Below are 22114 nucleotides of genomic sequence, written 5' to 3'. Positions count from 1 at the left end.
CACCAAAAAATGGGAAAATATAAAATGTTCAAGTGTGGCTGTTGTATGCTGCAAAGCCTCCGTAATAGCAATTAGGGATGAGAAGGAGATATGGGAAAGCATTTAGGCCCTCATTACAACCCTGGTGGTCGGTGGTAAAGCGGCGGTAAGACCGCCAACAGGCCAGCGGGAAAAAAAAATGGAATCATGACCATGGTGGAAACTGTCAACATAGACAGCCACTTTAACACTCCGACCGACACGGCGGTAGAAACAAACAGCATGGCGGTCACCGCCAACAGACAGGCGGAAGACAGTGCACCGCCCACACCATTATTAGAGGCCAATCCGCCACCTTTTCCTCGGTGGATTCAGCACGAACAAAAACACAGCGGAAACTGGACTTGGAAGGGAAAACACTCACCTCTACACACCCCACGAGGAACCAGGACGCCATGGAGCCGGAACTTCAAATTCTACCTGCCATTGTCTTCCTGCTCCTCTACCAGGAGCATGACCGACGGCGGCGACCACCATGGTGAGTACTGCACGTACGACACAGGGAAGGGGGGAGGGAAAAGAGTGACACACGCAACACCTCCACCCCCACCAACAACACCATAGACACAAATACATGTTGAATCATTACATTTACACCCCCCGATCCCCACCTGGAAGAACACAAGGACAAAAGGAAATTAGTTGAACGATTGTAATCAGGAAAAATCCATTAGTCAAAAATATATATACACTATTAACATATATGTACACCAAGATTTCAAGTCCATGTACTGCACCTACATAGTCCGTGGACCACTGGGCCCAAAATGCATGGGCGAGGCCCACACAAGATACCCGATCCAAATGGAGAGAAAACTGCTGGGGCATCAGATAGAAATAAAACAGGCACCTCGGGGGGGGAATGGAAAGGGGAGGCACCTCAGCTGGATGAGTGCATGAAGCCAGCTCCACGAGGGGGCTCCATGCCCATTGATGTATCCTGGGGAGTGCAAAGCCACAGTCTCAAGTCTCTCCAGTGGGTGGTTTGCCCACTGCTCCATCCTGGGGAGTGCAAAGCCACAGTCTCTCAAGTGGATAACATTCTCCACTGGTTCTGTAGGGGGCTTTGTGCCCAGAGTGCTTTATTCTGCCAAGGACTGAGCTAGTGGATGTCTCTCCACTGGTTCTGGAGGGGGCTTGGTGCCCAGAGTGCTTCATCCTGCCAAGGACTGAGGTAGTGAATGTGATACTACACTGGTTCTGGAAAGCGCTTTGTGCCCAGAGTGCTTCATCCTGCCAAGGACTGAGGTGTAGTGGATGTGATAATCCACTGACGGTGGGCCAACATGGAAGCTGTCCAGGCCCCTGGAACTGACCACCAGCCACGTACGACTGACCCCTGGGGATGGCAGCCATATCTGCGGTGGTGCCACTGGCAAAGGAATTGGCGTGGCAGTGGCATCAGTAGTGGCGGTGCTTGCGGCGCTCATTGGTCAGAGGTGCTGGTGGGTGGCTCAGTGGGCGTGCTGCTGGCAGTGGTGTCCTGGGCAGCGGTGCTGGTGGGAGGCTCAGTGAGCGTGCTGCTAGCGGTGGTGTCCTGGGCAGCGGTGCTGGTGGGAGGGTCAGTGAGCGTGCTGCTGGCAGCGGTGTCCTGAGCGGCTGTGCATGTGGCGGTCTTGTCCCCCGTGCGGGTTGGCAGCGACTTCCCTTTCTTCCTCTGGCCCTTCCCAACCTTGGATGGTGGCGCAGCTGTCTTGCCACTCACAACTGTAGTCCTGGGAGAGCCCTTGGTGGCAGGTGTTTTGGCCTTCTCCCTCGGGACTGGGGTCAACTTCTTTAGTTTTTGAGGTGGGGGAATGTCCTTGGCACAGCTCCTTGGCACACTGGCTGCCCTGCTGCTTGGCGCACTCCAGAAACCGATTACTGCTGGCACCACTGTTCCCGGTGATGTGGTGGCTGAGGTGCTGGATTGGGACTTGGAAAAGTGGGCCCTAGGGGACGGAAGGGGTGGGGGAGGTGTAGGGAAGAGGTCAAGGTTTGACAGGAAAAGTTTTTTTGACACAGTGGGACGGGTAGATGGAGGGGGTTTGGGAGTGGAGGAAGAGGTAGTGGTGTAGGAGGTGTTCGTTTGCTGACTTTGGGTGAAGGTGCATGGGCTGGAGGCTGTCGTGAGGTGGATGGCTGTTTGGTGGGTGTGTGACTGCATTTGTGTAGTTTGGAAGGTGGGCTCACAGACACACTGGGAGAGGACACAGGGGATGTGTGAATGGTAGTGGGGGTGGTGAGTGCACGTGAGCGGTGTGTGGTGATGGGCGTGCTGGTGATGGACGTAGTGGCTGAAGATGTAGTGCATGCAGGAGTGAGTGTAGATGTAACAGGGAGGGAGACATGGAGGAGGGGGACACAGTGGAGGCAGTGGCTGTTGGTATGTCTGCAGGGGAATGATGCTTGTGTGAGTGCCTGTGGGATGTGTGGTGCTTATGTTTGCCAGAGCTACCCTTGTGTGTTGAGGTGTGTGCATGCTGGTCTGATGGTGTGCTTGGGATAGGCTGAGGTGCTGGGAGGGCGGTGCTGGTAGGGGGGGTGGTGGCTGTACCTGTAGATGCGGTGGGCACAGAGGGGCCCGCCACCACAACGGAGCTCCCATCAGAGGAGGAGTTGGTGTCGCTTGTCTGAGCTCCTGTCCCCGCCGTGGAGCTACCCTTGCCATCCGTTCCACTGGTGAATTCGGAGTCCGTAGTCTCACCCTCCAGGGCCATGTGGGATGCAGCTCTCTTCTGCTCAGGTGGCACTGCTCCTCCGCCTGATGATGCTAATGCACACAAGAACAGGGAGACCACAAAAAGGGGGGGGAAAGAAAGTAGAAAGACATGATTAGTGCATGCAATACCGCTACCGTTGGCGGACACTACAGACACAGCAGCACTCTGCACTACGCCATGCACTTACATTTCCCTAATTAATAACAGGGCCATGGGGTACAAGGCCTATGCCCGATTTCTGCACAAATGGAAGTCACAGGAGCCTGACTAGGGGTAGATGGCTCTTAACACTGGTGGGGTGGGGTGCCACATAGCCTGCCTCACGAAGGGACCTTGCATGCAAAACCCGCCCTGGCCTAGGGGAACCCACTGCCCACCTTCCCCACTCAGACACCTCTCATGCGTGTTGAATGAGAGTGTACTCACCCCCTTGTGGCTGCTGTGATGCCCTCAAGTGCCCATTCAGCTCCGGATACGCCACCGCCAGGATCCGGAACATCAGGGCGTGTCATGGTGCGACAGGCACCCCTCCCACGTTGGGAGGCCATCCCCAGCTGGGCCTACGCTGTCTTCTTGCTCCAGCGGCGAATGTCCTCCCATCTTTTATGGCAGTGGGTGCTCCGTCTGTGGTGGACCCCCAGATTCCGGACTTTCTTGGCGATGGCACGCCAAATATCCTTCTTCTGGTGGGCGCTGACCTACAGGAATAGTACAGGGAAAAGGAGAAAATATAATCGTCCGGACCGTCAGTCATTGGCCCACGATGCCACCCTTGCCCTGACGCACATGCACTCACCGTCGTTTCATGCACGCCTCATTTCCCTCCTCCCCATCTCTCATCCACACCACTCCAAACAGGCATTGCCCATACAGCATGCTCACAGTTGTAGGAGGCTGGACTGGCTTGTAGTGAGTACCAAGGGGTACTTGCACCTTGCACCAGGCCCAGTTATCCCTTATTAGTGTATAGGGTGTCTAGCAGCTTAGGCTGATAGATAATGGTAGCTTAGCAGAGCAGCTTAGGCTGAACTAGGAGATGTGTGAAGCTACTACAGTACCACTTAGTGTCATATGCACAATATCATAAGAAAACACAATACACAGTTATACTAAAAATAAAGGTACTTTATTTTTTATGACAATATGCCAAAGTATCTTAGAGTGTACCCTCAGTGAGAGGATAGGAAATATACACAAGATATATATACACAATAGCAAAAATATGCAGTATAGTCTTAGAAAACAGTGCAAACAATGTATAGTTACAATAGGATGCAATGGGGACTCATAGGGATAGGGGCAACACAAACCATATACTCCAAAAGTGGAATGCGAACCACGAATGGACCCCAAACCTATGTGAGCTTGTAGAGGGTCGCTGGGACTATTAGAAAATAGTGAGAGTTAGAAAAATAACCCTCCCCAAGACCCTGAAAAGTGAGTGCAAAGTGCACTAAAGTTCCCCTAAGGACAAAGAAGTCGTGTTAGAGGAATAATGCAGGAAAGACACAAACCAACAATGCAACAACGATGGATTTCCAATCTAGGGTACCTGTGGAACAAGGGGACCAAGTCCAAAAGTCACAAGCAAGTCGGAGATGGGCATATGCCCAGGAAATGCCAGCTGTGGATGCAAAGAAGCTTCTACTGGACAGAAGAAGCTGAGGTTTCTGCAGGAACGAAAAGGGCTAGAGACTTCCCCTTTGGTGGACGGATCCCTCTCGCCGCGGAGAGTCGTGCAGAAGTGTTTTCCCGCTGAAAGAACGCCAACAAGCCTTGCTAGCTGCAAATCGTGCGGTTAGCGTTTTTGGATGCTGCTGTGGCCCAGGAGGGACCAGGAGGTCGCAAATTGGACCAGGAGGTAGAGGGGACGTCGAGCAAGACAACGAGCCCTCTCAGCAGCAGGTAGCACCCGGAGAAGTGCCAGAAACAGGCACTACGAGGATGTGTGAAACGGTGCTCACCCGAAGTTACACAAAGGAGTCCCACGTCGCCGGAGACCAACTTAGAAAGTCGTGCAATGCCGGTTAGAGTGCCGTGGACCCAGGCTTGGCTGTGCACAAAGGATTTCCGCCGGAAGTGCACAGGGGCCGGAGTAGCTACAAAAGTCGCGGTTCCCAGCAATGCAGTCTAGCGAGGTGAGGCAAGGACTTACCTCCACCAAACTTGGACTGAAGAGTCACTGGACTGTGGGAGTCACTTGGTCAGAGTTGCTGGATTCGAGGGACCTTGCTAGTCGTGCTGAGAGGAGACCCAAGGGACTGGTAATGCAGCTTTTTGGTGCCTGCGGTTGCAGGGGGAAGATTCCGTCGACCCACGGGAGATTTCTTCGGAGCTTCTAGTGCAGAGAGGAGGCAGACTACCCCCACAGCATGCACCACCAGGAAAACAGTCGAGAAGGCAGCAGGATCAGCGTTACAGAGTTGCAGTAGTCGTCTTTGCTACTATGTTGCAGGTTTGCAGGCTTCCAGCGCGGTCAGCAGTCGATTCCTTGGCAGAAGGTGAAGAGAGAGATGCAGAAGAACTCGGATGAGCTCTTGCATTCGTTATCTAAAGTTTCCCCAGAGACAGAGACCCTAAATAGCCAGAAAAGAGGGTTTGGCTACCTAGGAGAGAGGACAGGCTACTAACACCTGAAGGAGCCTATCAGAAGGAGTCTCTGACGTCACCTGGTGGCACTGGCCACTCAGAGCAGTCCAGTGTGCCAGCAGCACCTCTGTTTCCAAGATGGCAGAGGTCTGGAGCACACTGGAGGAGCTCTGGACACCTCCCAGGGGAGGTGCAGGTCAGGGGAGTGGTCACTCCCCTTTCCTTTGTCCAGTTTCGCGCCAGAGCAGGGCTAAGGGGTCCCCTGAACCGGTGTAGACTGGCTTATGCAGAATTGGGCACATCTGTGCCCAAGAAAGCATTTCCAGAGGCTGGGGGAGGCTACTCCTCCCCTGCCTTCACACCATTTTCCAAAGGGAGAGGGTGTAACACCCTCTCTCAGAGGAAGTCCTTTGTTCTGCCATCCTGGGCCAGGCCTGGCTGGACCCCAGGAGGGCAGCTGCCTGTCTGAGGGGTTGGCAGCAGCAGCAGCTGCAGTGAAACCCCAGGAAGGGCAGTTTGGCAGTACCAGGGTCTGTGCTACAGACCACTGGGATCATGGGATTGTGCCAACTATGCCAAGATGGTATAGAGGGGGCTATTCCATGATCATAGACATGTTACATGGCCGATTCAGAGTTACCATTGTGAAGCTACATATAGGTAGTGACCTATATGTAGTGCACGCGTGTAATGGTGTCCCCGCACTCACAAAGTCCGGGGAATTGGCCCTGAACAATGTGGGGGCACCTTGGTTAGTGCCAGGGTGCCCTCACACTAAGTAACTTTGCTCCTAACCTTTACCAGGTAAAGGTTAGACATATAGGTGAGTTATAAGTTACTTAAGTGCAGTGTAAAATGGCTGTGAAATAACGTGGACGTTATTTCACTCAGGCTGCAGTGGCAGGCCTGTGTAAGAATTGTCAGAGCTCCCTATGGGTGGCAAAAGAAATGCTGCAGCCCATAGGGATCTCCTGGAACCCCAATACCCTGGGTACCTCAGTACCATATACTAGGGAATTATAAGGGTGTTCCAGTAAGCCAATGTAAATTGGTAAAATTGGTCACTAGCCTGTTAGTGACAATTTGGAAAGAAATGAGAGAGCATAACCACTGAGGTTCTGGTTAGCAGAGCCTCAGGGAGACAGTTAGGCACCACACAGGGAACACATACATATAGGCCACAAACTTATGAGCACTGGGGTCCTGACTAGCAGGGTCCCAGTGACACATAACAAACATACTGAAAACATAGGGTTTTCACTATGAGCACTGGGCCCTGGCTAGCAGGATCCCAGTGAGACAGTGAAAACACCCTGACATACACTCACAAACAGGCCAAAAGTGGGGGTAACAAGGCTAGAAAGAGGCTACTTTCTCACAACAGTGTACTCACCTGTTTGTCTGGAGGACCGTAGAGTAGCGTGTACTGGGGGAGGACCCAATCCACTAGTTTCTCCAACTCCTCCGAAGTGAAGGCAGGGGCCCTTTCCCAAGACACTTGAGCCATTGTCGCTTCCAGACTGAGGTCACAGCAGCACTTGCAGTGTAGGTCCTCTCCTGTCGAAGATCAGGTATCCAGTGAGTGAACAGACAGAAAATGGCGGTCACGTCCGCGGCGGTGCGTACCGTCACCGCCAGCCTACATCGTCATTGGCTCCTGGGACCTGTAGGGTCCAATGTTAACCAATGCAGGATTGTGCCGCGGTCTTCGACCGCCTACTGCGACGGTGTACAATGCCAGCGCAGTTACCTCATATCCCATTGTCCCACCTTACAGGTCAGGCAGCCGCCATTTCAGGGGGCCACATGGCATTAATTTTAAATGCGTCACACATATCTAGGCCTTGCATACACACTAAGACAGGCACAAAGCGGATTGAGAAATGTGTGCAATAAAGTTGTATTTTCGTACCTCAGTGTTGGCTGACCCTCTGCTCACTGTTCTCATCCATAGAGCACGTCCGCTGGGGCAGGTGAGGACATGGTGGTGTCCTCCGGTGTACAGACCGCTGGTGGGCCTGTCAACAATGGAAGAGCGACATGTAATAGTGACCTACATACTTGATCGTGCCACAATCCATGAACTGTGTGCCCAGTTGGAGCCAGACCTGATGTCAGCTATCCGACATCCCACAGGTATCCCCCGTCTAGTGCAGGTCCTGTCAGTACACCATTTCCTGGCAAATGGGTCTTTTCAAACTACAGTGGCCATAGCATCAGGGATGTCCCAGCCTATGTTTTCCAACGTGTTGTCCAGAGTGCTGTCTGCCCTGCTGAAACACATGCGCAGCTACATCGTGTTCCCTCAGGTGGAGGATTTGCCTACTGTGAAAGGTGACTTCTATGCTCTGGGACATATCCCCAACATCATAGGTGCCATTGATGGGACACATGTGGCCTTGGTCCCCCCGCAGGAGTGAACATGTGTACAGAAACCGGAAGAGTTACCATTCTATGAATGTGCAGATGGTGTGTTTGGCCGACCAGTACATCTCCCATGTGAACGCCACGTTTCCTGGCTCAGTGCATGACGCTTACATTCTAAGGAATAGCAGCATCCTTTATGTGATGGGGCAACTCCAGAGGCACCGTGTGTGGCTGTTAGGTGAGGACATGGACCCTATACAGTATGAATTGTTGTCTGGGTCTGGGGTTGTCCGTAATGGTTAGTGTGTGTCTAACAGTTGTCCCTCGACATCTGCAGGTGACTCTGGCTACCCCAACCTGTCATGGCTACTGACCCCAGTGAGGAATCCCAGGACAAGGGCAGAGGAACGCTACAATGAGGCACATAGGCGAACTAGGAGGGTTATAGAGAGGACCTTCGGCCTCCTGAAGGCCAGGTTCAGGTGCATCCATAAAACAGGTGGTTCCCTATACTACTCACCAAAGCAGGTGTGCCAGATCATTGTGGCCTGCTGTATGCTGCACAACTTGGCTTTGCGACGACAGGTGCCTTTTCTGCAGGAGGATGGTCCTGAAGGAGGTGTTGTGGCAGCTGTGGAGCCTGTGGACAGTGAAGAAGAGGCAGACGAAGAGGACATAGACAACAGAAACACCGTGGTCCAGCAATACTTCCAGTGAGACACAGGTAAGAAGACATCACTGCCTCCTACATATGATACACTTGTTCTACCTCTCATCTGTCTGTCACTTTCACCCAATGTATGGACCCTGATTTGTCACTTTCCCTTTCGATTTCACAGATGTGGGTCCCACTGTGTGACCTCTGCTATGTTTCCTCATGGACTAGAGCTGTGTGACATAGGTATGTTGACAATACAATGGGCATTGCTATTTCCCTCAGTTATTGCAAATACACATTTGTAAAAGCACAGACTGACTCCAGATTGTTTTGTGAATTAAGGGTGTTTAAGTGCTAAATAGTGGAGGGTGTTGTAAAATGGTCAGGGGTGATGGTGGAGGAATGTCCATGGCAGAGTCAAGTCTATTAGTCTCACAAGTGCATTGTCCAAAGGGGCATAGGAAGTGGAGCTGGGGTAGTTTAAGGCTGGACAGGGTGACAAAGTCGGCCAGAAGGATGACAATCAGGGTGGTCTCATTTCTTGGCGGGGGTCTTGGCAGGGACCGCATGCGGGGTGGTTCTCCATCTGCAGGGGGTGGGGTGCTGGTGTTGTGGTCCTGTGGCGGTGCCTCCTGTCCACTGGTGCCGGCGGAGGTGGTGGACAGTTCATCGTGCAGGCTAGTGTCGGGGGCCCCTTGTTGTGCCACAGTGTCCCTCCTGGTGTTCACAAGTTTCTTCAGCACCCCTACAATGATGCCCAGGGTGGTATTGAGGGATTTGTGTTCCTCACTGAACCCCAAATACTGTTCCTCCACCAGCCGATGGGTCTCCTGAAACTTGGCCAGTACCGTTGCCATCGTCTCCTGGGAATGATGGCAGGTTCCCATGATGTTGGAGAGGGCCTCGTGGAGAGTGGGTTCCCTGGGCCTGTCCTCCCCCTGTCGCATAGCAGCCCTCCCAGTTCCCCTGTTTTCCTGGGCCTCTGTGCCCTGAACCGTGTGCCCGCTACCACTGCCCCCAGGTCCCTGCTGTTCTTGGGGTGGTGGGTTAGCCTGGGTTCCCTGTAGTGGTGGACACACTGCTGCTTGACGTGTCCTGGGGACAGAGGTATGGACCCGCTGGGTGGGTGCGGTGCTGGTGTTTCCTGAGGGGGAGGGTCTGTGGTGGCCTGTGCCAGTGTGAGGGGAACCGACTGTCCCGAGGTCCCAGATGGGCCGGGCTGGTCATCTAGATCCAGTTGGACAGAGCTGCTGTCATCACTGTGGGCCTCTTCTGTGGGTGAAGTGGACATGTCTGGAACCTCCTGTCCGGTGACGTTGGGTAGGGGTCCAGCAGGAGTTGTAAAAGCATGTTTATTGCATCTGTGTGTGCCATGGTGTGCAATGGGAGGGTGACCCTGTACCCCAGTGCTTGCATTCATGTGTAGGACCTTGTGTGATAATTGTTTAGGGGTCTGTGTGGGTATGTGTAGTGGCCATGCATTGGTGATGGGTGTCCATGCTTTGTTGTTGCTTGCAGGGCCTGGTGTTGGGATGTGTGGTTTGTGATAGTGGGACAACTGTGAGGAGTTGGAGTGATGGGTGTGAGGGCGATGGTGGGAGTATGTGATAGCATGCAGGTAGGGTGGGGGGTGTAATAGTTAAGATTTGACTTACCAGAGTTCATTCCGCCAGCTTCTCCTGCAAGGCCCACAGGATGCAGTATAGCCAAGACCTGCTCCTCCCATGTTGTTAGTTTTGGGGGAGGAGGTGGGGGTCCGCCGCCAGTCCTCTGAACCACGATGTGGTGTCTTGAAACCACGGAACGCACCTTCCCCGTAGGTCGTTCCACCTCTTCCTGATGCCATCCCGTGTCCTTGGGTGCTGTCGCACTGCGTTGACCTTGTCCATGATTCTGCGCCATAGCTCCACCTTCCTAGCTATGGTGGTGTGCTGCACCTGTGATCCGAATAGCTGTGGCTCTACCCGGATGATTTCCTCCACCATGACCCTGAGCTCCTCCTCAGAAAACCTGGGGTGTCTTTGCAGTGCCATGGGGTGGTGTGGGTGATGTGTGAGGTGGTGTGTGTTGTGATGTTTAGGGATGTGTGGTGTTTTGTGCGTGGATGTGTATGTGTGATGGTGTTGTGTGCCTCTGTATGCTGGTGTTGTCTGCCTCTGTATGCTGGTGTTGTCTTTGCTGTGCTGTCTCTCTGGCCTTCGTCAAAAGTTTGTGTCGTAAGGGTTTGTGGGTAATGTGGGTGTGTGTTTTATATTGTATTGGGTGTGTGGGAGTGGTGTGTGTATGTGTATCAGGTGTGTGTATTTGGATTTGTCCAATGTGGTAGTGTTTTGTATATGTTTGTGTATTTTGAGCGCGGCGGTGTGTACCGGCAATGGAATACCGCGGTTGAAAGACCGCCGTGTGGATTCGTGGGTTGTGATAGTGTGGGCGTATTCCTGTTGGCGTATTCCTGTTGGCGTGACGGTGGAGGTTTTGTTATCGCCAGTTTATAGCTGACCTTTGGTGTGGCGGACTTGAGTGGGAGTCTAGATTTTGCCATATTCCGAGCTATGGGTCATAATACCTGTGGTGGAATTCCGCGGCGGTGTGTTGGCGGTCTTCTGCACAGCGGTAAGTGGGATTTACCGCCAATGTTGTAATGAGGGCCTTAGTAAGCATGACCGAGCCCAGAGTTAGAGGACTCCTATGCCTGCTGCACGAGTAAAGAAGACTTGGCAAAATAAATCCAAAAGTTAACTATAGACAATAAAACTTTGCCGTTTGCCAGTCTTGTTACAAAGTTTTATTGGCTATAGTTAACTTTTGGATTTATTTTGCCAAGTCTTCTTTTCTCCCTTTGCCCGCACGCTTTCCTCTCCTTTTTCCAGTCTTGTGTTTTGTTTAAGAGGAAGGCGTGTGGGCCAAGTGAGAAAAGAAGACTTGAAAATAAATACGCTGCTCATAGTCTTCCCAGTTTTCTGTAACACTCAGAGTGCTGATGCATCCTAGTGAGCTTGTCAGTCCAGTAACTGAAAGGAGCCAATCAAATAATGGGGGAGGGAACACACTGCCTGGCATATCAGCAGTGCGCTCCTCTCCCTTTTTGTGATTCACTCTTTGTTGCCCCAAATGTAACAGGTTACTCTCTTGTGAAGAAGAACAAATATCCTGAAACACGTGTATCCCAGTGATACGCCACCAGTTCCCCTGGAGCTAGACACAGTCCTGATCGGTCCTATGGGACCCTTCATTTCTGCCAATTCAGAAGGCAGAGTTAAAGTTGCTTTGGTGAAAACAGTGTTACTTCCTGCGTCACATATTCCAGTGAAGTATGTGAATTGTAAGCCTTGACAATCAAAAAGCCATTTCTCCACTTCTCAAAGGACTGTCTGATCCTGCTCCAAACCCAAAGTTTATACCCAAAGTACCACCAGACTTGCAGCTAAATGGGCCAGTGCTTCTTTATTCCTTATTTCCAAATTCTTCCACAAGTATAGAAAGATGCTTGCAATTTCTATGTATGCAGGTGACTTATGTTTTGTCTGGAGAAAACTGAAAATATTGGCACCACTGATTAGATCGTTTTGATTTTTGCACACCCTTCTGTTTAAGCAAGGCCTGTCACAATGTCTGTTTGCATGCACTGCCTTTTGCCTTAAGAAGGCAAATCGTCTTATGTGAGAGTGCAATGGCACTGTCCCCCAGAAACATGTCTTCGATGGCAGCCCTCCTTACTGGTGTGCCTCAACAAGACATATATTGTATTGTGACATGGAGGAACAGGCAGACGTTCACCAAACACTACTGCCTGACTGTAGATGCAGCAGGTGATTCTTCATTGGGACAAGCTGTTTTACACAACCTCTTTTGATAAAGTGAATCAGCTTCCCTCTGTTAATGCATGTTCTACTAAGTGCTTAAATTTAACTGGTAGATGCTTTTGGTGGCCACCGGCACTTATATTTGGAGACCAGCACTCATTTGTTTGCATCAGACATTTCCCGAAAGGAACAGAGGGAAAACGTACAAAGCGAAGGAAGAGAAAGACAGACAAAACATCACAAATGGAGAAAGCAGGAAAGGTGCAGAGTGAGAGTGTAAGGTAATGGATTAAAGAGGCATGAGATGGATTTAAGACTACTCTGTCTTATTATTTGGCAAACTGTTATCCAGCAGCACCGACCACAGGCTTCTGAGCAAAGCTTTGGGCACCAGCATGCATTCTTTTACAAATTAAGCACTGGGTGTACTGCTAACTTTTCTATGTAAAGCATGGGAATTTATGAAAGATCCAATGCCGGAGAAGAAATACATTGCTTACCTGTAACTGTAGATCTCCAGCATTGGCATCTTTCATAGGTTCACGTGCCCCCGCCTCTTCTCTCTCCTCCCCTATCAGAGGTTGACTGGTCATTCCCTTTCACTGATGCGCTTTCAAATTCTGTGTGCGCTTGTCTACCTGATTGGCTAAAGTTGGGTGTTCTTCAGTTGAAGTGAATGGACTACTGAACAAACTTTGTTCTTAGGCTCATTGCCATCTTAACAATGTCTACTGCTGATTTATAACACCCAATGTGGCGAAAGGGAAAAATTCAAGCATACAATTCTATGAAAGATACCAAACACTGGAGATCTATGGTTACAGTTAGGTAACTTGTTTCTTATGTTCTAAGTGCCCTCCGCACCCCATGTGGTCAGTATTAGAGCACAGTGGAAACCCAGCAATGATCTCTGAATGTCTGAAAAACTATCTAAATGAGTTGTACTATTCCTGGTGGTTTTGCGGGATGCCTGCCGTTACTGTGGTATCTGAGACACTGTATGTGATAGTATGGGATATCTGTTACCTAAAAATTGACCTGTACAGAAACACATCAGCCAGATTGGGTTCTTTCAAAATGTAAAGGGCTGCTCTAGTTCAGAGGGTTTGGTGGGCCCTTGCAACCATTGTTCATGAATGTAGTCTGGCCTTGATAGCTAGGTATTCAAGTTCACCTTTGATTTTAAGAAGAAGCTCTTTACACCAACAAGAGCAAAGGTTGAACCAGAAGCAGGAAATTAGCTACCCTCCCTCCTATCAAGCTTGATGTCTGGAAGAAAATTCTTGCTTTTGCAGTCATCTGAGCTGATGTAGAATGAGATACACTGCTTTACTTTTTGAGAAGCTGCCTTAAATCAGGCCAATAACCCCAGTGCCCAGCTGCTTCCAGTCCTGCTGTGAAGACCACTGACCAAGCAGTGAGTTCCCAACAAGAGAGTTGTTTGTGCTGCCCAACTTGAACCTCAGAAGAAAGCTCCTGTGGGTTGACCTCTCATGGTTCTCTATCCTAGGGAGCAAGAGAGAGAACACAATAAGTCTCTGTGATGCTAATTGTGCTGTACAGCTTGCTAAAGGTTCTCTTGATTCTCCTGTGATTGACAATCCACTTTTTTGTGCAGGCTATGACTTTTTGGATGTTTTGTTACTCTGTTGATCCTCTGCTCCTACCACAAATGCCAGAAATTCACCTGTATTGCTGATGCCAAGGCGTAATATATTGTTCATTGTCTTGGCAACCTCGCCCCTGATCCCCCTGCTCTTGTATACTCATTGAATTTACGATACATAATCTTGGAGTCTTCCCAGATTTAGGATGTCCTTTGAACTCTAGGTCTGTGAATCTGTAAACAAAGCTCCTATGCAAATATACAGCCAGACTGTGATTGTCTTCTACTCAAATTGACACATAATTGGCTTAACACAAGTAGTTGTCCTCTCAAGGCTTCAGCTAGTGTAGTTAAATGTTCATAATGCTGCCTGAAACATTACTATGCACTGTGCAACTGGAGCAGAATGTTTTCTCTTAGAGATACACCACATTTCCATGAAAAGTTCCTGCATTAGGTGGTTGCCTTTAGAAAAAGATGTGGACCTAGAGTCATTTGTTATAGGGTAGTGAGTAGTACAAAGCCTCAGTAACATACTTAGTTTCTTGCCTAGAATACTCAGCCAATATGTATCAGTCACATAATTATATTCCACCACACCTTACAAGGTTATAGTACAAAATTAGAAATGTGTCCAAGCAGAGCTCTAGAATATTACTGGATCTCTCAGCTGCCTTCAGCACAGTCAACCACCTTGTTGTCATCCACAACCCGAAGTCTTGAATAGTATTCACTGTAAACATCTTGTACTGGTTTTCCTCCTATCTATCCATCGGCGAGCTGTTTACTGATATAGGCATTTAAAGGTCCCAGAGGATTCCAGTCTCCTGTGGAGTTCTGCAGGATTTCATGTTGCCCCCTATCATCTTAAACCTCTACATGGAGTGCCTTTGTACCCCACTTTCCAATAACTAGATCAAAATTTACCATAATACAGATGATGCGCAACTATATTTGAAAGTCACCTCATCCAGACCTGGATTTTCCGCACCTACCTTACGCATGATTGCACCAAAACAGAATTCTTGCTATTTGCTATTGAACAAGAAGCAACAAGTAGTCCAAACCTGACTCGTGGGCAGAATTGAATCCTGACTTTCATCTAATGCTAAGCCAGTCAGTCTAATTCAACCTTGACACTGAACTCATTCTCAAAGAACACATTGTCAAGAAAACAAATAGAGCTTAATGCCAAAGGAAGTGAAACCTCTATACCAAAGAAAGTGAAACCTCCAACAGCCCCATAAAAAAGGGAGTTGAGGACTGCTGTTTAAATTGTCATACTATCACACCTTGGTGCTGGCGATGTCCTGCTCCTCGGCATCCTGGCCTTCACACTGGCCCACTTAAGCACACTGCATCCAGGGCGTGAAAAAATATGACAGCATCACCATCACTTTAAAGTAACTCCACTAGCTGCCCCTCACCATATCACCATTTGCATAATTTACAAAGCCATCCTGTCTGGCAAACCTGCCTATCGGAATGACCACCTCTCTAAATCCAGTGCCTCTCAGCAGACCAGCTGGTAGGACTCCATCAGACTGGAGATGAAGAAAAAGCAAGGCAACAGGCTTTCTCCTTTCATGCACCCAGGATCTAGGACGACATAAACGTTTGAATCAGTACTGCCCTAACTCCGCTTCAATGTAGGAAAGTTGAAAGTACACTCATTTTAATTAAAAAAAAAAAAACTACAGCAACAGCCTATTTTCTTTCTTAAAAACCAGCTACCATCCAGTGACATCTTGACAGTTTTTCTGTGCAGTGCACTTCCTTTAGGTTAGATTCACGGTATAGAAATACTTCATGCTTACATACAGAGAACAGCTGAAACAGCTCATCAAAACACATTAGAGATTAGTGTTCCTTGCTTCCAGAAAAACACAAAATGACGTTCCAGGCAAAACGCTGTCTCTTCATGGACAACAGCATTCGATGTTTTAACTATATATTTCAACACGTCAGCCATTTCGCATTTGCACACAATGTGATGTTGCATGTACGTCTAATATATGATTTAAACAGCGTCAAGCACCCTAAATTTATACCTACGTATAACTGCATGTTGGCTCTCGACAAGTAAAAAAGATAAAATTGAAAACTCTGCTAACATCTTCAGAAGGAGTGAACCTCACCGTTGAGTTTGAGTTACACCGCTTTCTCAAGTCTTTTTCTTCAGGAACATGTAGGATCTGATATGGAAACCAACCCTGGGCAACTTCATCTTTTTAGCTCAATAAACATGACATTTTCCATTAAAAAAAATAGCCTTTGAAGGTCCGAGCAGTAGACTTTGAAAAGGTTTGTACACCTGTTTTTTAAGAAATATGGTATGATTCGCCAAGCTTTAATGCGATGGAATTGATGATTTTACACAATGGGTGTGTAACTATTTCCTTTGTTGGCTGGCCAGTGTCATTTTGTAATGAAGTCAATTGCAGGAAATTGGCATAGTGCATTGTAAAAGGCTTCTCCTGTGTTATCCCCATTAGTGTGTATTACAAAAATATTTCCCCAAAATATTTTTTCACTAAACTGTTCTTTTTAGTAGGCAAATGTTCGATGTGCGTTGTTTAAAATTGGTATTTTTTTATTTTAAAAAAGGTATTGTTGACCTATTTGTGCTACAGATACACTCCCAAGAATACTACTCATTTAGAGAGCTCCCTTCTCGTAGTACATATGAACGTTTTATAAAGTTATCTTCATAGATCTATTGTGTTATGTTTTTTTCATCTGCCATGTTAGCTTTGAACATAAAAATTGAAAAGGAAATCTACTTTTGTTTTTAAACATATTGTTTCCCTGAAGAGGCCTGTATGTGGCACCTTGGATATAATAACAGAATTGTACTTCATTGCTTGGAATATTTGGCCTATAATAAATGTTTCATTTGTTTCCATACAGATGCTTTCTTTTTTTTCTTGCTACATTAGTGTTTTCACTGTTCACAAAGTTCACGTTTTCACTGTGTGCATAATTCTGTCATCTTCTGTTTTGTGATTTCACTGATTGTTGTGTTGTTGCCCCATTAACAGTTCGGATGGACTCATGTCACTTTGCTGATTACTGTCACACAATCTCACCTAGTCATCCAAAATCTGTTTGAAGGCTTGATCTGGTAAGATTGATAGTCAAAATGTTTGTCATTTTACTGCTGTTATAGATTTTTATTTTTATCTAGGAGAATGCATGAACTGTAAGCAGTTGCGGCTCGTGGAAGGGAGAAGGAGCGGTGCGTGGGAGCGAGAAAAAAAAAAGAGCAGCAGTAGGATTGGACGGAGCGCCTTGGCTGGGTGCTTGGGCAGTCCGAGGCGCAGTGGGAGCCTCTACCTGCTCACTCCAATCGAGCACTGCGTTGCCGGGTTGGACAGAGCCTAGTGCGCATGTATGTTTGGCTGGCCAGACATACATGCGCACTGAGGGGGGACTGCTGTGCACTCCCCCTCAGTCCCTGTCACGGCTGTGGCCCTACCTTTTTGTAGTAAAGACATACTAAACACAGTTTATCATGTTTTTACTGTAAAGCTTTTGCTGCTGCTGGAACGGGTGCCCCACCGCCATAGCATTGTCACTACTGATACTCTCTTTCATTGATATACAATTAAATAAACATGTTAGGCTTGGGTGAGGTTTAGGGAAAAGTGTAGGCTTAGCCATAAGAGTAGTGTTACACTTGGTATTGAGGTAAACGGTAAACTATAAAATAAAGCCTACAACTGCCGTTAATCTTTTGGGTTAATGTAAGATTTAGGCTAAGAGGTAGTGCTGTGGCCAACATTTGGCTTAGGGCTAGGCTTTGTTAGATTTAGCTTCAGGTATTTTTAAGACCGGCACTAAGTAAGATTAACAATTAAAGTAAGACTTACATTTAGAGTGTTGTAGCATGATGCATGGGGTTATTGTAAGGTTTAGGGTAAGTGGGTAGGGTTAGGGTCTATCTAACATACTGTCAATGAAGTAAATAAGTACATTATATAGATGACTTGTCATTGCCTTGGTAGTTATGTGTACTGTTTGATGTAGTGCTGTTCTTCTGAGTAACACATCAGTCCTGATCAGAGGTCATCTATCATATATCTCTTGTACAGCAAAGAACTAGCTGTTTGACTGAGAGTTCGTGCATTGATAGCTACAGGCAGTCAATGCACAGAGTAAAAACCTCAGGGCACATGATTTATTTAGCTAATAAATCCCATGAAATCATACCTATTTCAAGGAGCAAGGCCTGAATCAGAGTTTTGAGGGTCAGAGACTAGCTTCTTCAAACACTCTTTCACTCTATCCCAGCTTACTTTATTGCCAAAGCATAATAACTCTGCCCCTATAGAGCTTGCGGGACCAATTTAACCTCCATTGCTTTATTCAAAGGATCAGCTGATATTCCTCCTTATAGATCATCAAATCTCTTCAAGGCATTCATAATTGGCATTGTAGAAGTTTTTAGCATGCTAAAGTGCTTGTCCCATCGCAGATGATAGGAGAAATAAAGGCCCAAATACTTACACTCCCTGATCTTTTTCCAAGCAGACATTGTTGAACCAAGCTAAGTTCATAGATGTATGTGAAAACACTAGTCTTGGTTTTATCTGTGTTGATTGTTAGCTTGTGAGTGTCACAGTATGCATAAAGAATGTTACGTTTTTACTGTAGGCCAATTGACCTATATTTTATAAGAATGAGATCATAGGCATACATTAACCACGGCACGTGCTAGGCTCCAATTATTATGGGTAGTTTGGTCTGAAATGAAAAGTGATATAGGTATATTCCCCGTATGTGTAATTTAGTTTCTCCAGTATTGGGGTATCTTTCATAGATTCACATGCTTGAATCATTCCCCGTCGTCGAAGTGGGAGTCCCACGGTACATAGAAAGCAATAATTAGAGCATTTCTTTTTTTTTTTTTTAAATATATATTGAAGTCAATAGGAGAAACAACCTCAATTGTAGAACTATCAGCCTCTTTAGAAAGAGCCCAAATTTCAGCCAATCAGGCATGACCACCCCTTTAGAATCCTCAGCACAGAGGCTCAGACTCTCAGATTTTCTACCGCACGTCGTGTGTAAGGGAGTCTCCCTGAGCTCTGCTCAGTTTTCCATCTCTTCAAGAGAAAATCTAAGAAACTTTCACTTTGCTGTTACTGCAAAATTTTTCCATCATGTCTGCAGTAAGAAAAGGTCTGTTTAGGCCTTGTGGGACCTGCGGAAAATTGAGACTTCACTGTGAGGATCCTCACAAGGAATGTATCTACTGCCTGCATCCAGAGCATAAGGTCAAGAACTGTAAGATCTGCAGGACCTTTCCCAACAAGACTCTGAGGGACAGAGAAGCCAGGCTCCTACTTTGGCTCCAGAAAAGAAAGGCCAGGGAAGCTCTTTCTGAGGAGGAGGAGAGTGACACTTCAGTGACCTCAAAGAAAAGGAAGAGGTCTGTGGAGAGCCTATCCCCTAAAAGCAGTAAGTCAGCTAAGAAGCTGCATGCATTTAAGGACAAGCCGGAGGAACTGCCTTCAACATCCAAGGTAGCATGTGGCAAGGTTCACTCAGAGCAATCCACACCTGCTTCTTCATCAAAGAAGCTCAAAAGGCCTTCAAGTTCACTGCCACCGTTGGTGTCCAGAAAATCTACACCGTCGACGACACCATCGACGAGCGCTCCGTCGACGACAGGCCTTACTTCGACGATGACGGCCACGTTTACGGCTCCTCCATCTCCGATGATAGTAACTTCGTCTCCGCTGTCATCTACGACGATAACGTCGGTGAGTTTGAAGTATGGTCCATCGTCGTCTCACACCCTGAAGATCACAAAGAGGCCGTTGACGGGTAAGAAGCTGAAATCTTTACAGTCGACGCATTCATCGATGAGTAAATTCAGAAAATCTCCGTCGATTTCACCGACGAAGGTACCGACGACGCACCTGTCGACGACAACCCCGTCGGCGGCACCGATAGCGACTCCACCGACGACGGCTCCGACGACGAGAACACCATCGACGAGTGCTCCGTCGACGACTCATTATCCTCACTTTGGAACATCTCCTTACTTGCCGCAGAGAATTTTACCTATAAAGAGCAAGTCTTCTTTATTGCTTCCATCACATACATCGCCCAGTAATGTCGCACCAATTCCTCCGCAGCATCTATTTGCTGACGAAGATGATGACGATGATGTTTATTCTGATGATGGCTTTTTTCTGGTGGCACGTAGTCCATCTGAACTACGCATTAAGTGCCAAGAGGAGGATGAAGAGGAGGATCTCCAGCCTTATTCGGACCAGCAGGATCAAAGTCATCTGCAACTTCAGGCACAACAAGAACAGACAGTTCAAATGCCGGTCTCGTTGATAAACAACCTTCAACAGATGATGCAGGATTATTATGCGAGATTTCCTCCAGCTGGTTCTTCTACCCCGGTACAACCTCCACAGACACCAGTGTCCACTCCGGCTAGACCTTCAGAATTTCCGGACCCTACCACAGCACCTTCATCTGCTCCGGGTATTGCTTCCCCTTCATCCGAGGAGCAAGAAGAAGGTGAGATTCAGGACTCGGACTCTCTCATTCCTGAATGGGATGAGTATCAAATCCAAACTCCATCTCCTTCTACACCACCACCAGTGGACTCTCCACCGCAGGACATTGGTGGCTTCCATAGTGTCATGGAAAGAGCTGCGAAAAGATTCCAGCTGCTAATTACTTCGAAGCAGTCAGACTGCTTTCTTTATGACTTTAAAGAAGATACTAGGAAGTCTGTAAGGGCCATACCCATTGTTGATTTCATTTGGGAGGAAGGCCTCAAGGTCATGCAGACGCCATCTTCCATTCCCGCAGTCTTGCCGAGACTCGAGAAGAAATATAAGGCGCCAGACAACTCCCCAGCATGTTTGATTAGCCATCCTAAACCGGATTCGGTCATTTCGCAGGCAGCTCAGAGGAGATCTAGGAATCCATCAGCTTCTCTGAGTGCCCCCCCAGACAAGGAAGGACGTTGTTTAGACTCCATAGGCAAAAAGTTTTCAACTATGGCGGCCACCACTGTGAGAGCAGCTAACTCTAGCAATCCTGGGGAGATACGATCGGCAGATGTGGTCTGACATGTCACAATTCATAGATATGTTACCTGAGGACAGTAGAGTAGAAGCACGTAAGATTCTACAAGAAGGTGAAAAGATTTCGGCTGAAATCATAGACTCTGCCATTGATGTTTCCTCTACAGGTTTTCGTCAGTTGGCCGGGGCGGCCGTTCTCAGGCTCCAGGGGTGGCTCAAGGCTACCTCTTTTAGGCCTGAAGTGCAATTAAAGATTCTGGACATGCCGTATGATGGCGAGCTTTTGTTTGGCAAGCATGTCGATGATGCTTTGCAGTCTATTAAAGCAGACACTGAGACAGCCAGATCTTTGGCAACGCTATACTACAAAAGACAGCCCTTTCGGGGAGGGAGAGGAACCTTTTCATATAGAGGAGGCTCTCAGCAATATCGTCATTACTCCTCTTACCAAGGTCAGTTTCGATCAACCTTCGGCCAGCAACAACCGCATTCCTTTCGTCAACAGTCATCCGCTCACTTCAGGCAACAGACGAGAGGAAAGTCGGCTTTCAAGTCCAAGGAGACGGCAAGGAAGCACTGACCCTCATCAAGTGTCTGCACCCAGCCCCTATATCAACACTCTTATAGGGGGCAGAATTTCCAAATTTCTACACCAGTGGTCCAGAATAACTTCAGACAAATGGGTACTGGATATCATCAACCGGGGACATACACTAGAATTCAACCAACCTCCCCCTCATGTACCACCAAGAGGTCCCCCGCCAGCCCATCTCAACGAGCTTATGGACCAAATTGCTATTTTAATCGAGAAGGGAGCAATAGAGATCGCACCAAGGAGCCAGAGGGGAACAGGTTTTTACTCCCGCTTTTTCCTTATCCAGAAGAAGACAGGGGACTGGAGGCCTATTTTAGATCTTCGTTCCCTCAACAAATACCTCAAGAAACAATCTTTTCGCATGATCTCCCTTCAAGACGTCCTGCGCCTGCTCAACCGAGGGGACTTTATGACATCGTTAGATCTTCAGGACGCATATTTCCATCTTCCCATTCACCCCAATCATCGGAAATTCTTGCAATTCAGGGTTGCAGGCATTCATTACCAGTTCAGAGTGTTGCCTTTTGGCCTCAGGTCGGCCCCAAGAGTATTCACCAAGGTTTTGGCACCGGTGGCAGCCCACCTCAGACAATTAGGGGTACAGGTGTTCCCGTATTTAGACGACTGGCTAATAAAGGCACGAACAACATCGAAGGCTGCCAGAGACATGGAAACATGTCTATCCCTTTTCGGAGCT

The 22114-nt window shown here is 48.1% G+C and overlaps 1 protein-coding gene across 1 annotated transcript in view; it reads left to right on the top strand.

The window, feature by feature from the left end:
- CDS1 (CDP-diacylglycerol synthase 1) overlaps positions 1-22114 on the top strand; it is a 661805-nt gene that overhangs the window by 441667 nt on the left and 198024 nt on the right. Inside the window, exon 7 of the mRNA XM_069236283.1 lies at positions 16806-16888. Coding sequence (XP_069092384.1) covers positions 16806-16888 — 83 coding nt within the window. The remainder of the gene's footprint in view (positions 1-16805; positions 16889-22114) is intronic.

The sequence above is a fragment of the Pleurodeles waltl genome, chromosome 1_2 (assembly GCF_031143425.1).
Source record: "Pleurodeles waltl isolate 20211129_DDA chromosome 1_2, aPleWal1.hap1.20221129, whole genome shotgun sequence".
Taxonomy (NCBI): Eukaryota; Metazoa; Chordata; class Amphibia; order Caudata; family Salamandridae; genus Pleurodeles; species Pleurodeles waltl.
This window is presented reverse-complemented; position numbering and strand designations above follow the sequence as displayed.